Source organism: Rhinoderma darwinii, chromosome 2 (genome assembly GCF_050947455.1).
Source record: "Rhinoderma darwinii isolate aRhiDar2 chromosome 2, aRhiDar2.hap1, whole genome shotgun sequence".
Classification (NCBI taxonomy): Eukaryota; Metazoa; Chordata; class Amphibia; order Anura; family Rhinodermatidae; genus Rhinoderma; species Rhinoderma darwinii.
In genome coordinates this window covers 291,507,404-291,525,637 of record NC_134688.1, presented here as the reverse complement: position 1 = coordinate 291,525,637, position 18,234 = coordinate 291,507,404, and the positions used below count along the sequence as shown (strand labels likewise).

Here is an 18,234-nt window from a genome sequence, read left to right as displayed (position 1 = left end):
CCTATTACACACCTTATATACCCACCAAGCCAGCCCAAGACACATCACTTCCTTCATGGGCTACGCGCTGGTGAAGTCGAAAGTAGGAGGCAGTCATAATAATGTGACCCTTCCACCTCACTAAGATTGGGATGACACAGCTTGATCCTAATCCCTTTTAATGAGTGGTATACAGTATGATATGCCATTAAAGTGGATCACTTAAACTTACGATCTAGCTGCCCAAGGCATCTGCAGCTAGTACATAAATATTCAAATTGTGGGGTAATTTTTTTGCTTTAATCAAGTAGAAGCGGATTTGTCCTAAAGACTGAACAAGTGATTTTTACATTTACTTCATACCTAGTGCAGTTTTCTCCCTGACATCAAAGGTAAAATAAAAATCCTCTGGGTTAAAGAGGTTTTCCCATCAGAGACGTTTATGACACATCCACAGGATTTGTCATAAATGTCAGATAGATGTGGGTCCCACCTCTGGGACCCGCACCTATCTCTACAACGGGGCCCCCTAAACCCTGTTCTACTGCTCTGTGTTGTGGCTGAAGCGTGTGATTTCAGACCATGAATTACGGAAACAGCATAGTAGTGAATGGCAGTTATGGAAGCAGCGTAGCATGGGAGCTATGCTGTTTCCGTAACTACCATCCTGTGGATATGTCATAAATGTCTCTAATGGGAAAACCCCTTTAAGAAAATGTCAGAAAGCCTTAAAAACTATAGTTCACAACCACTAATTGTGAATATAACGTTCTAAAATGACATTTACTAACATATAATATCTGATTTTGACAGTACTTCAGCTGCAGTAAAGACACCTCAAAGTGCCTAGGTGTCAACAAACCATTATGTTAACCATTTACACACATGCCTTGGGAAGTAGTGTACAGTGAAACATGGAGATCTATCCCCTAAATTCCTCTATTATTAATGTTCTTACCTTTCCAGGTCTTGGATTCAACTTGCCATGACTCTTCTCTGGATGAAGCTAAAAGAAAGATATTACATTATTTCCAGTTGCTATGACACCTACTAATTAAACTAATTTTAAATCAGCTGATGATAAAGCAGTGATAGACTTAGAGGGGTATTCCCATCTCGAAAATTTCTGGCATATCAAAATGCCCATTAGATACAGGTCCTACTTCTGGGACCCACACCTATCTCTAGAACGGGGCCTCCTATTTTCTGTTGCTGTCACTGGGCTCCAACCACTGAGTTACAAGGTGGCTGGGTTTTCCGGAAACAGTCGAACACGTTCTGCTACACTGTTTCTGGAACTCCCATAGAACTGAATAGAAGTTCGGGAAACAGCGTAGTAAAACGCGCTTGGCTATTTGCAGTAAAAATCCGGCCACCTTGTAACTCAGTGGACTATCTGTAGAATGGGGCTTCCTGACACGCATCCTAAATTTTTTCCACTGTTGCTGTAACTGAGACATGAGGTGGCCGGGCTTTCTCTAAACAGTTTTCCTGGAAACAGGCAAGTGTGATTTGCTAAACTGTTTCGGGGAACTCTCATTGAAGTGTATGGGAGTTTAGGAAACACAGCGAGCTACGATGTTTCTGATACTCGGGAGCTACGGACACAGTGTAGCTAACTGTACTATGCTGCTTCCTTAACTTCCGTTCACTTCTATGGAAGTTCCGGAAACAGCGTAACAAAACACGCTTGGCTGTTTCCAAAAAAAATGGCCACTTGGTAAGTCAGTGGCCAGGGGCCCAGTGATAGTGGCCGAAGGTAGCACTGTGGATAAGCTATAAATCTTCGAGATGGGAATACCCCTTTCAGTGATTAAATGTAGAAATCTTGACATGAATAATATCTATAATTTAGCCAACTCATCAGATGAACATATATGCATTAGTATTTAACTGACAGCTATTCATTTATTAGCACATAGCAAAATAAAATTTGTAATTTTTAGTACATCTCACCCAGACATCCGGGAAAACTTTTAAAGGAGAAGATACTGAAGTATTTAGCTTGGATGGCAGCTCAGTCGAATCATTGTCCTCTACATGAACGACCTGTGGAATGGAGGAGTCCACCTTGTCTTTTTGTTTTGGGTCTTCTGTAGTGGTAGGTAAGGTGTCATTCGTTGTAGTTGTAGTGGTATCATTTTCACATGTTGCATTCTCTGAACTTGTTTGTGTTTCTTCTGTCTCCCCCAGTTTATCTTTTTGGGGTTTCATATAACTGCTGAGGAGAAAACTGCTTTCAAGTCTGGAATAGGATTTCCCTTCAGACCCATCTGTCTTTTTATCTGATTTTTCAGAGAGAAGTAGGGAGCCAATGATAGAACTTTGCCTTTGACTAAGATTTTGTGCAATAAAGGCCTTGTAGCTGTCACTTCTAGAAAGCTCATCTCCAGAGTGTTTTCTCATCAGTTCCAGTGGAGATGACCTAACTGGAGACCTTTCTGTGTTTCTTTCCCAGGAATATGTCTTTTCACCTTGTTCTGACTTTTCAGTTTGTTCTGCCACTTTAGGGTCTACTGTTGATTCGCTTTCTTCAGGAAGGATTTTCTTTTCCTTAATGTCTGGAACAGGCAACCTGAAATCAAAGAGATCGCTTTTTGGAGAACCCTGATCCTCCTTTATAGGAGGTAAAGTGGCATACATGGTTAGTGGAGAGCTTCGAGGCTGACGAGGTTCTCTAAGATATTTCATACACTCAGGGGTTTCTAATTTACGTAATTTGCTTACCCAAATTTCCATATTTTCGGAAGATTCTGTTTCTTCCTCCTTTGCAGAGTTTGTAGCATGTTCCATCATACTAGCTTCATTTATATTCTTTTCTGAGTTGAAAAGATGAGAGTACTGAACAATTTCGGTGGTTTGCTCTTCTGAGATTTGTTTTACCTGTGAGTAAATTGGATTTGAACTTGACATATTCGTACCGTCAGCAGTAATTTTTTTCTCCACATCTGACAATGAGATGCTTGAAATGTCTCTATCTAATCTGTTTGGAGACATATGAACATTGAAATCAGATGTATCTTTTTCTTCGAATTCATTTGCATCTGCTTTTGGCAATTGGTAAGTAGTCTGCATATCACTACTGTGCAATATTACAGTGGGTGACATATTTACATTTTCTCCTTTCGAGGGAGGGTTATCTACAAGACTTCTTATTTGACATACTTTATCTGTAATTTGATTTGCTATATCTTTACTCATTTGAGTATTTCCACTTGGTTGATCATCTGTAGATTCCTTAATATCAGTACCTTTTAAAATATCATTGGGTAATTTGACCCCTGCATCCTGTATTTCATGACTGATGTCTAATGTAAGTTTGCCTGTTTTCAAATCAGGATGTAATGAAACTTCTTTGTCATACATTGAGTCTTCAGTTTCATCTATTAAGCATTTATTATGCTGCATTATGTCCATTATCTCAACCTGTTTAATTAATACATCTTCTAGAGATTCTTTAATTACTTCTTTAGCAAAAATAATACTTTCTTCATTCTTACTTATCTTATCAAGGCTGTAGTTTTCCTTATCCTCCCCCATCAAAATGCTATTTTCCAATAATAATTTATCTGGAATGTTTTGTGGATCATCAGGATGACTTAAAGTGCCTTGCTCGTCCTCCACAAGGTGATCTAACTTATGCGCCACTGTTGAATTACCATTGTTTGCTGCCGACCCTTCTCCTGCAGAAGGGTGGTTCCCAGTTTGTTCAGCTTCGTCAAGGACCAGTTCACAAATATGATCCACAGATTCACTTACAGGTTGTTTTATAATTTTATCTTCATCACTACAAGTGCCAAAGTCATCTTCACTAACGACGATTGGGTTCTCTATAACATTATTATCCACAAACCCGTCAATCACATACAAAGCTTGTCCCACATTCTCAAGTTTTTTTATATTCTCATGGTGTTCACCTATGATGTCAGTATTTTGTATATGCTGATCCAGGATGGCATCACCTATTTGTGCTGTATTTTGGTATAGCACATGTGTATCTGACAGGTGACTAGTATTTACAACTGTATTAGACATGTTATCAGGATCTTCTTTCAAATTGTTACATGGTTGCTCACCAATCTCTACAGGTGAGTCAACTGGGAAAATTATCTCCTCCACTGCTTGGTCCTTATTATATTCTGCATTTTTTATTAGATCTTTTGACTGCTCTTCCTTTATGTTCACTGTCAGATCATTTGCAACTGGTTCATCCTGTGCTACGGCTGCATCCAGTATAGTCTGGTCCTTCATGTCTACAGTATTTAAATCCACTTCTTCAGTCTTCTGAATTACATTTAATGCCTTTTTCATTACTGTAGAATTTTCACATGTGTTATATACATTTTCGACTTGTTTACCCTCTGTTTCAACACTGACTGCACCACTTTGAGCACAGTCCATTATATCTCTACCAATAGTATTCAGATTAGAGTCCATATGGAATGCTTGGTCCAATATGTCTGTGGGAAATAAATCACTGGACTTTAGATTTTGTTCACATTTTTCAGCTGATGATCTTTGTTTCACATCATTAACTGGTTGGTCTGTCAATTCTAGTACTTCACGTTCAGGCTGCTCTAATATATCTATAGTAACCATAGTTCTCTTAACTCTGTTCCATTCATCGATCTCATTCAAGCTTTCCATTTGGCCACCTATTGTTGTTATAGAATCTGTACCATGTTGCATTAGGTCAATTAAGCCTTTGCTTTCCTCGTGGCTACCATTCCCCATGGCCAATGCTTTTTTTTGTTTAGGCTTGTCCTCTTCTTTTTTATTTACAGGCTTGTTCAGTACAAAACCATTTTTATCCTCAGGAATGTCCATTTCTGGCTGTTGTAAGTAACTTTCTATTACGTCTTCAATTGTTGTTGCAGTATTAATCTCACCAACTGCTCTACCTGACACATCTGTTTTACTCTCCTCAATATTATCAGCTGGACCCATCATATCTGTTTTTTGACCTATAGTTTGCATACCTTTACCTGACACAATGAAAACTTCCCCCTCTGATTGATCAGTTAGGGGGTTAGCCGGGTTTACTATAGCCGTAAATTGACGTTCATAAAGAGTATCAGTATTAGGTTTTAAGTTATTCTTAATGTTACATTCATATTCCGCTTGTTTGTTTTTCAGTTTTTCCAATTTCTGTGTTAGCTTTGTTTTAGCTGTGTTAGCTTTGGTCTCTTCCTCAAGTTGTTGATCACTGTCTGATGCTTCATAATGTTTAATTTCATCTTTATTTGTTCTTTTAGTTAAATGAATAGAGTCATGATTTACTTTATTCACATTTTTCCGGGGGATTATGGTGGGTGGATATTTACTTTTTACTTCTTTGTTTTTGTGTAAATCACCAACTATATTATGTCTCTTCTCATTTGAAGTAACCACACTGCTGCCTGTCATAGAGGTTTTATCCTTGAAACATGAAGAACTGTGATTATTATGGTCATTTGATTTGCCTAGTTTCTCTCTGAGAGTATTTTTCAGTTTTTGGTGGACATCATGTGAATAATCAGGTGGCTTTCTTCTCTGAGTTATTACAGGAGGCTTGTCATGACTGAGCTCACTATCAATCGTACTTGTGTTCATGGTTTCTTCTACATAGACTTTGTTACCTCTTGATTTTAATAGGTTTGAAGCGCTAATGGCCTGATAATCTGTGTCTTCCATCAGCATTCTTTCTGCAATTTGTTTGTCAGTAAATATATCTTGCATTTCTTCTAGTCCTGAATTTTTATTTGCTTTAGAGTCTTTTTGAATCTCATTGGTAATGGTGTTTGCATACCTCTCAAACCTTCTGTTGGGTAATGCCTCTTTTTCATCAACATTATAGCTTACATCATGAAGAATATTGGCCTGGGTCAATGGTTCAAGCTCTGCTTTGCTTGATTCCTGTGAGATCTTTGTATGATGGCTTTTGGTTATATCTCTTGGTTGGATTAAGTTTTGGTCATATTTTCTTAAATTTTGCTGTGTTTCTAAACTTGTTTTGACATGAGAAGCACTGCCTCCTGGAAAGAAAAAATTACCTGATGTTTGAGATGGCATAGGAGAAGAATTATTTCTCGTATTTTCAAAACGCTGTGCAACAGAAGATATAGGTGAGAAAACTACACTGTCATTTTTCCATCCTCTTGGTGAAGTTAGGGAAATTGAAACATTATTAATGGTCTTGTAAGGGGGTGGTGTTGGTGTCCTAGGAGAGAGTTTAAGGTCTGGAAGTTGGAGTTTTGCTTTCCTGTATTTGTCTTCATTGTCAGAGTGGTACTTATTGGCTAATTCCACATTTGCAATGTATTTCTTGGTACTACCCTTAATCTTCATACTTTTTCTAATAAAGTCTGATTTTTCAGAGCTGTCAATTACTGTTACTGTAACATGTTCACGTCTTTTCTCTGAATGCTCTTTTCTTAAAGGATTGTAAACTTTAGAATAAACTGGCCCATGAACTCCTGGAGTGACAGGCACATCTTGGGGAACTTTATGCTTTTCTCTAAGAGATCCATACTGTTGGGGTTTGGCTGTTACTTCATGACAGATAACATCATCTTTTGAGCTTATATTTTCAAACACCTTCTGCAAGCCCTTAACATGGCCAACATATAGCTGAGGAGTCACATGACCATGAGATAGTTTTGTAGAATCATTATCCTTCATGTTAGATGATTTGGCTAACTCAAAAAAACGTTGCCGGTTTTCAGGTTTTTCCATTTTAGTAGCATGAAGCAAGCCAGATTCAGCCACCTGATCAGAGCCACTGGTGGTAAAGAGAAACTCCTCATCCACTGCTGATCTAATAGATTTAGGAAGAGAGAAAGTAAAATTAGTAAAAAGCAAGTTCTATTCAAATGGAATTGACTCTCCTAATATTTTCAACTTAAAGGGGTTGTACTAGAATCCACAGTTATCCCCTATCCAGAGGATAGGTGATAATTGTCTGGTGGCTGGGGTCCATACTGCTGAGAGGGAGTTCCACCGATCGCAAGAACGAGGGTCCCAAATTCCCTGTTTCTCTTTACTACAGCCGCCGCAGTGAGGAGGAGCATGAATGGAGTGGTTGTCAAACATGTGCACGCTCCATTCAATGTCTTTGGGACTGATGGAAACAGCTGAGCACAGTATTCAGCTGTTCCTGTCAGTCCCATAAACTTTAAATGGTGCGGAGGTGCGCATGATGGACCGCAGCTCCAGTCAACGTCTTCCACACTGCACTCAAACAGTGAGGAGGAACAGGGGGTTCAGGAGCACCATTCTCACAATCGGTGGGTGTCCCAGCAATCAGACAATTATCACCTATCTTGTTAATCGGTGATAACAATCGATTCTGGTACAAACTTTTTAATAAACAAGAAAAAACTAATTACAGTAATGTTAGTAAAACAGTGAGCATATCTGACATGTGCTGGCAGAAGTAAAAGAGGTTTTTGCTTAACTAAAGCTACGGGTCAGGACAAGTCAAAAAATAAAACCTGTCTGGGTTTGTCACCAATGAAAGTACATTTACATTTTGCATATACATCAGGAATGCTACAAAGGAGTAGTAATCTGTACATTAAAAGATAGAGAAATTGGAGTGGAAAAAAATGTATATTAATGAGCCAAAAAAAAATTGTTATATACTGAAATGTGCACATTTTTAGGACAGGTTTTCAGACTCTGGATGTATAGGAATGCTTCCTTTCCCTGAATGCAAACAGAGATCTTGAAAATAGTGAGGAGTTGAAACACAAAGAATGTCTGTCACACGGCCGTTTTCAAAACAATGATGTTCTATGGGTGTATTCACACGGCCGTTTTTTTAACGCCCGTGAATATTGGCTGTCAGAAAATAGGACATGTCCTATTTTTGGCTGTTTTTATGGCCAGATGGCCTTCGTAGAGGTCAATGGATCAATTTTTAACGGCCGTCAATACATGAAACAACTGTTAAAAACGGATGTGTGACATGGCTATCGGTGGCGCAATGGCGCTGAATGCAGCGCAGTCTTCCTCAGGTGTGGTCTCTAGTCTGCACGGATTCTGCAAAGGCGACGCGATGTCATCGCGCCGCCTGCGAAATTCCATGAAGATGACAGACCACACGTGAAGACTAGAGACCATACCTGAAGAAGACGGCGGTGCATCGATGAGTGCGTAGGGCTGTGTGCCATCATCTACATTGGGGCTGTGTGGCATCATCTACAGAGAGGCTGTGTGGCATAATGTACAGGGAGGCTGTGTGGCACCATTTACAGGGAGGCTGTGTGGCATCATCTACATCAGGGCTGTGTGGCATCATCCACAGTGAGGCTGTGTGGCATCATCTACATTGGGGCTGTGTGGCATCATGTACAGGGAGGTTGTGTGGCATCACCTACAGGTAGGCTGTGTGGCATCATCTACAGGGAGGCTGTGTGGCATCATCTACAGGGGGGCTGTGTTGCATCATCTACAGGTGGCTGTGTTGCATCATCTACAGGTGGCTGTGTGGCATCATCTACAGGGGGCTGTGTGGCATCATCTACTGTGAGGCTGTGTGGCATCATCTACAGGGAGGTTGTGTGGCATCATCTAAGGGGAGGTTGTGTGGCATCATCTACAGGGAGGCTGTGTGGCATCATCTACAGGGGGCTGCATGGCATCTTCTACAGGGAGGCTGCATGGCATCATCTACAGGGAGGCTGCGTGGCATCATCTACAGGGAGGCTGCGTGGCATCATCTACAGGGAGGCTGTGTGGCATCATCTACAGGGAGGCTGTGTGGCATCATCTACAGGGAGGCTGTGTGGCATCATCTACAGATGATGGCTGTTTTCCATCTACAGGGAGGCTGTGTGGCATTATCTACGGGGGCTGCGTGGCATTATCTACAGAGAGGTTGTGTGGCATCATCTACAGGGAGGCTGTGTGGCATCATCTTCAGGGAGGCTGTGTGGCATCATCAAAAGGGAGGCTGTGTGGCATCATCTACAGGAAGGCTGTGTGGCATCACCTACATAGAGGCTGTGTGGCATCATCTACAGGGAGGCTGTGTGGCATCTACAGGGAGGCTGTGTGTCATTATCTACAGGGGGCTGTGTGGCATTATATACATGGAGGCTGTGCGGCATCATCTACAGGGGGCTGTTTGCCATCTACAGGGAGGCTGTGTGGCATAATCTTCAGGGAGGCTGTGTGGCATCATCTAAAGGGAGGCTGTGTGGCATCATCTACAGGAAGGCTGTGTGGCATCACCTACACAGAGGCTGTGTGGCATCATCTACAGGGAGGCTGTGTAGCATTATCTACAGGGAGGCTGTGTGGCATTATCTATGAGGAGTCTGTGTTTCATAATCTACAGGGAGGCTGTGTGGCATCATCTACAGGGAGGCTGTGTGGCATCATCTACAGGGAGGCTGTGTGGCATCATCTACAGGGGGCTGTGTGGCATCATCTACAGGGAGGCTGTGTGGCATCATCTAAAGGGAGGCTGTGTGGCATCATCTACAGGGAGGCTGTGTGGCATTATCTACAGGGAGGCTATGTGGCATTATCTACAGGGGGCTGTGTGGAATCATCTACAGGGGGGCTGTGTGGCATCATCTACAGGGGGGCTGTGTGGCATCATCTACAGGGAGGCTGTGTGGCATCATCTACAGGGGGTCTATGTGGTATTATCTACATTGGGGCTGTGTGGCATTATCTACAGTGGGCTGTGTAGCATCATCTACTGGGGCTGTGTGGCATCATCTACAGGGGGGGCTATGTGGCATCATATACAGGGAGGCTGTAAATAGTGTCTAGGTGAACATGTGACCTTCCTTTGGGTGTTTTCAGGGGGTTGGGACAAAAAAAGCCTGAAAAATGAAATTCATCAGTATTTTTAACGGCCATGAACAACGGATGCAAAACGGACGTCAAACGGCCATTAAAAACGGACAGACAGACTGGAAACGGATGAAAATTTGGAGACAAACTGATGCAAAATGGCAATGAAAGACTGACAGTTGATCAGTTTTTAATGGTCATGTTTTTTCACTGTCCTGTGAATGTAGCCTATAAGTTGTAGCAAATACATTTTAATTACATAAAAGCTGAATCCCCCCTCCCCCTCATTTTTGGAAATCAACTAATTCTATGTTGAGCTGTGTGACTCTGAGATTAAACCTTCAGAGAAGGGATGGGCTCGACTAGTATTTTTCATGTAAGTGACGAGACGTAATGTGGTGATTAGAAGTAATGTATGAATCACTATACATCATTTGTGTATGAACAATATTTACACCTTTACAGCTCTCACTGCATCACTAAAATAATCTGACCTGAGTTCACACGTTTATTTAAAAAGAACTATGCACAGTTTGTTTATGACACACAGTGATCTTCACCCTAAGAATCTTCATAATAATAGTCTCAAAGCATAGTCGAGTCTAAGCATAAATCTAATAACCAGAAACTATAGACATAAAAAGTATTGCTGCCCTTAGTGGTTCCGAGAAGCAAAGGTGTTCACTTTGTGAACAATGCATTAGGGTGTATTCACACAGACAGGTTTTGTGACATTTTTACATTTTTTATAGTAATCACAGAAAGTTAAAATGCTGCAATTTTATACTTTTCCAACTTTTTTTTTATACACTTCTGTGTTTTGGCTCAAAAAATTGCCACAAAAACGGCATGTATGATTTCAGCCTTAGGTTGATCCCCCCCCCCCCCTAATTTTTAAACATCACCTGATCAATAAACACACACCATTGTAATGTTTTTTATTAATTCCGTTTTATTTGGGAAATGCTGTCTAATAATACTTCTGGGACAATTAAAAATGAGAAAATATTTATTCTATATCTGTTTTTATATATACACACATTTATCAGTCAGGAGTATTCCTGGCTTTTATTTATTTTTTTGCCCTCTTATTCATGAATAATAAAAGGGTTTTGAATTTACATGTTTTTAAAGAAAATGAATAAAAGGGCTAAATAAAAACAAAACAAAAAAATCCAGTCTTAGGCTGGGTTTACACAGAGTTTTTTGCAGGCAGAAAATCTGGCCCAAAATTCAGTTTGGAATTTTGAGGCATATTTTGCTCTGCCTGCACGCCGTTTTTCGCCCGCGGTCACTGAGCGCCGATGGGCAAAAATGCAGTGAAATACGCTTTCTCTGCTTCCCATTGATGTCAATGGGAGGTCAGAGACGTAAACGCCCGAAGATAGGGCATGTCGCTTTTTCCCATGAGCCGTTTTTTCCGCTCGATGGAAAAAAATGCCTTCGCCTCCCATAGAAAGCAATGGGAGGCATTTTCGGGCCGTCAGTGTGAACTGACCCTTACAATACTCTTCTGTTTGCAGAAACCAGATTGTGTGTTTGACCAGGGAACAGACTATTTCCCTGGTATTGGACTTCGGGAAGACATTACACGAGGGTCTAGTTGCTGGAGTGGGAAAAGAAGAGTGGGTCCTCACTCCACAAGTACAGGTCTGATCTTGTACTATCAGGTGGGTGCAATTAAGCACCAGATGTCAAATCCCTTAAAGGGGTTATCCAGTTTTAAAAAAAATCATTTTCACATAATCTATTAGGGAGTTCTAAATTAATAAAAGGGGAACCTCTGTTCAGGATCCTCATCTTTTGGCCAGTGGAGAGAGGTTATTCTGTCTTGCTTTAGGCCACTTTCACACGGCACTATTTCGGTCAGTATTTTGCATTAGTATTTGGAAGCCAAAACTAGGAGTGGAACTTACACAGAGAAAAAGTATCATGTAAAGATTTTAACCTCTTGAGTGTTTTGGACCCACTCCAGGTTATGGCTTCCAAATACTGATGCAAAGTACTGACCAAAATACTGCCGTGTGAAAGTAGCCTTACCAAGACAACCTATTGATATGAATAGGCACTGTGTAATGCTCAATTTCCCCTGTGGGGGCGCTGTAAGGAAACTAAACACTGCTTACTGCTAGGTTTCCTTGCAAATTACAGCTGATCGCTGTAGTCCAACTTAATGTCAAGGGACCCTTCTTACAAGTAGGAATTGTCAAAAGTTGAGAACCCCTTTAAAGAAGGGTATAAGGCAGTCAGAAGATGCTCTCAGCCTGGGGAGGGAAAGAAGCCATAGCTCTCTGACTGGGCACACAAGGAGACAACCTGTGTGAGAGTTGAGTAAAGAAGTCTGTCTCTTTCTGGGACAGACCTCAACTGATGTATCTACAAGTAACCAGTAAGTTGTGTGTCCAGTGCCAATTACAGTGGCCCTGATATAGTGAGGATCACTGTCTATAGTAAGAGCTCAGACATGCAGGATTTATTTTCTGTCTGCCTAAAATGTAAAAGGCTGTTTACTGTTCTGTTTGCAAAACAAACACCGGCAAGCCCTGTTGTTGGACTTAGTACGTTGTGTCACTGTCACTATCTGCTCTCAGCCTGTTGTACCTACCTCTCTTGATGCTAATCTCCCCCTTCAAAGGGAAAACCCCTTTAAAGTTTAGTACAGAGTGACCTAGCAAATGTACAATTTGCTCAGTGTTTATCACTGTTGCCTTGCAGCACTAGAGTCCTGGTTTCGAATCTGGCCAAGTACAATATCTGCATGGAGTTTGTATGTACTCCGTATTTGCACGGGTTTCCTCCAGATACTCAACTTTTCTTCCACACTCCAAAAACATGCTTATAGGTTGAAGAGTTGTTGCCATCTTATAAAGTGAAGGAAATACAATGCATTCAGAAAGTCTTCAGACCCTTTCAGTTTTTTCACATTTTGTTATGTTGAGGCCTTGTGCTAAAATAAAAAAATTCAAGTTTTCCCCCATCATTCTGCACTCAATACCCCATAATGACAAAGTGAAAACAGAATGTTAGTAATCTTTTCTAATTTATTGAAAAAGAATAACTAAAATACTGCATTGACATAAGTATTCAGACCATGGTGACCTAAGTATTCAGTGCCTGGTTTCCTCCAGACATGACGTTTAGAATTGAGGCCAAAAAGTTCAATCTTGGTTTCATTAGACCACAGAATCTTGTTTCTCACAGTCTGAAAGTTCTTCAGGGGCTCTTTTGCAAACTCCAGTAGGGCTTTCATGTGTCTTTTATGGAGGAGAGGCTTCTTTCTGGCTGCTCTGCCGTGAAGCCCAGATTGGTGGAGTGCTGCTGTGATGGTTGACCTTCTGGAAGTTTCTCCCATCTGCACACAGGATATTTGAAGCTCAGCCAGAGTGACCAATGGGTTCTTGACCACCTCTCTTACCAAGACCCTTCTCCCCCGATTACTTCGTTTGGTGGGGCGGGCCAGCTCTAGGAAGAGTCCTGGTTGTTCTAAACTTCTTCCTTATAAGAATTATGGAGGCCATTGTGCTCTTGGGAACTTTCAGTGCAGCAGACATTTTTTTGTACCCTTTCACAGATCTGTGCCTTCACACAATTTTGTCTCTGAGCTCTACAGGCAGTTGTTTCCTCCTCATGATTTGGTTTTTGCTCTGATATGCATTGTCAACTGTGAGACTTTATATAGACAGGGGTGTGTCTTTCCGAATCATGTTTAATCAAATGAATTTACCACAGATGGACACCAATCAAGGTGTAGAAACATTTCAAAGACGATCTAGAGAAATATGGAGGCCCCCAGAGCTAAATTTCAAGTGTCATCACAAAGGGTCTGAATAGTTGTCCATGCGAAATTACAGTTTTTCATTTTTAATAAATTTGCAAAAATGTCTAAAATTCTGTTTTCACTTTTTCATTATGGGGTATTGAATGCAGAATTATGGGTAAAAACGTAAACATTTTTTATTTTAGCACAAGGCTTCAACATAACAAAATGTGCAAAAAGTGAAAAGGTCTAAAGACTTTCCGAATGCACTGTATATCTAGGATATGCATCTCTTTATGATCAGTGGTGTTCCGACCTCTGGCACCACATCGAACTTGAGAATGAAGGGACAGCGCTGCTTCCACTTCTTAGTTTTCCCAGTACAATGGCGCTCCCGGCCATCCGGCTGTGCAGGGAACTGAAGTAGCTCCCATTCTCTTGAATGGAGTCGTACTGCAGTTCCATGTGCAGAAGGTGCCAGGACACTGCTGTGCAGGGAAAAAGAGTGAAAAGGATATAGCATTTTACTTTCAGGATCGGTGGGGGTCCCAGTGATTATGCCATTATCTTATAAGATGGGAATAACCCTGTAACTGCCTTTCTATGAAATTGAGTGCGTGTCTGAGATAGGTAAATTAGATTGTGTCTTATTGGGAACAGGGACTAATATGAACGATGAGACCCTCTTTACAGCACTGATGTTGATACTATATAAACAACTAGAAATAAATGAATCCTAAATTGTCTTTAAAATCAAATATGTGTGCTTAAAGGGGTATTCCAGTTTTTATTTAATTGCTTTATTTATAACATAGGGAACAATTTTCTAATGTATTCAAATACTGCCGATATGCATTCTTACAATAATGCAGTCGTCCACTGTCTCTGTGGGATGGTATCATCCATGTATGCAACTGTGTAGTACTATGGACTAACTGAATAGGGTGAAAAATGATGCTGGTTGTATGAGTCCACGCATTCATTAAGCAATGATACACAAAGTGTGCCTGGTCACATGACCACCATGTCTCATCTAATTCACCCCAGTTCTTAATTGTAATACATTTTAATTAAACGTTTGGCCAGTTTTTGAGAGAAGCTCTACCTTTAGGCTGGGTCAGGGATTCATTGTGGATTCGCTGCTGATTCTGTGGCAAAATCCACATGTGTTACGCAGAATGTCCAAAACAGAATGGGCATGTTACGGCTTTAAAAATCTGCAGTATGCTCTCTTTATACAGAATCTTTCCGGCTCATGTGGATGGGGTTTTGAAAACCCCATTTACTTGTATTGTACTGTAAATCTTAGCAGATTTGCGGCACGGAATCCGCATCGAATACATCGCATCTAGATCCACCCTTTTATAAGCTATTCTGGAGAGATTTATGCATTCCTATGGACATCAATTTATCTCTACCCTACAAAAACGCTCATTCAGACAAGTGTAATACTTGTCCGTGTGCTGTGCGTTGAAATAATGCACGGCACATAGACCCATTAATTTCAATGGGGCTATTCACACATCTGTGAGTTTTCATGCAGCGAGAGTCTGTTGCGTGAAACTCACTACATGTCCTATACTGGTGCGTTTGTGCGCAGCTAGTCGCCAATTGAAGTCTATGGGTGCGTGAAAACCATGATCAGCATACAGACGACATGAAATGTAGGAAAAACGCTGTGTTTTTTAAGCGCGCAAATCGGACACGCTCGTCTGAATGTAGCCTTATGCTAGATACAGCAGCACTGAGCTGTGTGATCAACAGCTGCCACACAGGAGGGTTGAGGACACTCTCCCTCAGAAGACTTTTAGATACAATTTTGCAATATTGGAAGTGACAAAGACACATATCTCCCCAACCAAGTAAGTAAGGCCTCGTTCACATGAGCGTTGGTTTCCATTCATGGGTTCCGTTGCAGCTTTCCGTCAAAGGAATCCATGAACGGAAAGCCAAGCAGAAACCAAGGCTTCCATTTGCATTACCATTGATTTCAATGGTAATGCTTCTGTTGCAAATGTTTCCCTTTTTTTCACCTAAACAATAGCGTAGTCGACTACGCTTTTGTTTCCGCTAAAAAACTGAAAACTTATGGAACGGAAACCATTTGCAACGAAAGCATTACCATAAAATCAAATGCAAAGGCAGCTTTGGTTTCCGTTTGGCTTTCCATTTTTGGGTTCCTCCAATGGGAAGCTGCAACGGAACCCATGAATGGAAACCAACGCTGATGTGAACACAGCCCAACAGAGCTACGTATTCCTTGCTGGAAGCAGAATTATAACTGCTATACACTGGCTATTAAATATGTTTACAAGCATGTGACCAGAGCTTCTCTTTAAAGTTTTACAACCAAAATAATAATAATAAAAAAACAAAAACAAAAAAACGTGTATCTAAAATTATGACTTTCTAGTATTATATAGCACCAGCATATTATGCAGCTGTCCTAAAAATAATTTAGACCATATTCAGTGCAGGGGTTTTACTGTGTTTTTGCCACTGGAACAAAATACTACAGCAACCATCATTTTTGGAAACTGCAGTGTGCCCCATTTGTAGTACTTTTTGTGTAATTCCTTCCCACTCACTTTAATGGGTTATTGGCAACCACAAAAACAAAACAAGTACAGCTTTACTAAATTTTATTGTAGTAAGAAGATGGGTATTTTCCGATGCATGTAGTTACATAATAATGGCACAGCTTTCTACCACACCATTGACACAGCGAATATTCCGCAGAATCTGCATGTAATACATACAGATCTAAATGCGGATTTCCTGTGGAATTGCTTCAGATTTCATCCTTTGCAATGCAAAAAATGAAATCCGTAGAAATGGCTCATCGAATTCACAGCTCAAATCAGAATGTAAAACATGGTGATTTTGCAGCGGAATCGTTGCGTACAAATCTGTGGCGTAAAATTCAACCACGCGTGAAAATCCCCTAAATGTCCCAGGTGCACAAAGCCTTACTCATTATAACATTGTATTTGCACAGAGCGGTAGAGAGATACGCTATTAATGTAATGTGGTAAACCGTATGTACATATGTTTTTTGCCACATTTCTATCATAATTGCCGTCCATGGCAGCACCATGTGTAAATGTGTGGGGTTTTTTCGCCGCAATTTCAGGCCTCTTTCTGACAAGCATATTTGTAAACGTCCGTAATTTTCATCCGTAATATGGACATATGTCATCAATATTACAGATACGTAAAACCGATGGTATATCTTCGAGTGAGATAATTGAATGACATGAGGCTTCATTCACATCTGTCACAGATACGATCAAAAATGTTGGACAAAATATGCACCATGCTGTGCTTTTTCGTCCTGTAAAACGACAGACACCATGGCAAAAACCAGACGATGCGTACTGACAGGGGGCCGATGGTGTCCGTCATGCAATGCATACAATGCTTCTGGTGTTTTCGTTGTTCTGCTCCTATGACAGAGCAAAGCAACGGAAATACAGAATGCAGATGTAAACGAAGCCTTTGAATAACGGATGAAATATTCATGTGATATGGATTTTGTCCTGTAAAACTACGAACACCATGGCGAAAACCAGACAGAACACATTAAAGTCAATGGGTTCTGTCAGGGGGCAATGGTGTCCATCATGTAGCAGGTACAATGAAATACTGATGCAATATGGATCACATACGGACCAAATACGGATGCATCCGTATTTGAATCACTCTCCATAGACTTCAATGGGCGCTTTGCATATGCAATACGAATGAAAATAGTGCATGCTGCGTTTTTAAAATATGTGCATATTTTATACGCCTATGTGAATAGCCTCATTGATTAACATTAGCTCCGTATTACAGACTGAAAATAACGCAATTAAATACGGATGAGAAAAACGCTCATGTAAAAGAGGCCTCACTGCGGTAAGACCATAACTGTAGTAAATCCACAACAAACACAGTGAGGTAATGGTGCAGCTCTCTTACGTTCTAGGTAAATACATTATTTCTATTAGTCAAACTCTCTACCCAATGCAGTATACTTTCTCTACCAATGTAAGCTAAAAGGCCATGCTATAAGGCATTGGCTCCATGGGGATATTACGTGCTGCAGTTACCGCACAGATGTTATATCCGGGATAATGCCGGTAATATCAGCCTATGGAGAGGTGCTTCAAATCACGTTTACTTGCTCTTTCTATGCACCGCCCCACCCATCAGCTAATATTACTGTGGATATTGTCATTTCATAGGTCAGGCACAAATAGCTTGTGAATAAGCCCTAAGGGTGTATTTACATGTGCCAGTTTTTTTTGTTTTGTTTTTGCCACGATTATATATTTTTTTCTGCAAAACCGCAGTTAAAACACGTGTTACGAAACTGCTGCGTTTTTGTTGATTGCAAACATTAAGGAAAAAAAAACTCCACAAAACAGTCTTATGTCAATACACCCTTAGGCTATGTTCCCACGGAGTATTTTGCCGAGTTTTTTGACTCGGAAACCGCGTCGCAAAACTCGCCAAAAACGGCCCTAAAATGCCTCCCATTGATTTCAATGGGAGGCGTCGGCGTATTTTCCCGCGAGCAGTAAAACTGCCTCGCGGGAAAAAGAAGCGGCATGCCCTATCTTCGGGCGCTTCCGCCTCTGACCTCCCATTGACTTCAATGGGAGGCAGAGAAAGCGTATTTCGCGGTGTTTTATGGCCGTGGAGCTCAATGGCCGCGGGCGAAA

At 40.9% G+C, this 18,234-nt stretch overlaps 1 protein-coding gene across 1 annotated transcript in view; it reads right to left on the bottom strand.

The window, feature by feature from the left end:
- Positions 1-18,234, bottom strand: part of CRYBG2 (crystallin beta-gamma domain containing 2) — a 232,685-nt gene that overhangs the window by 67,143 nt on the left and 147,308 nt on the right. Inside the window, exons 4-5 of the mRNA XM_075853457.1 lie at positions 1,936-6,775; positions 938-985 (exon numbers count right to left, since the gene is read on the bottom strand). Coding sequence (XP_075709572.1) covers positions 938-985; positions 1,936-6,775 — 4,888 coding nt within the window. The remainder of the gene's footprint in view (positions 1-937; positions 986-1,935; positions 6,776-18,234) is intronic.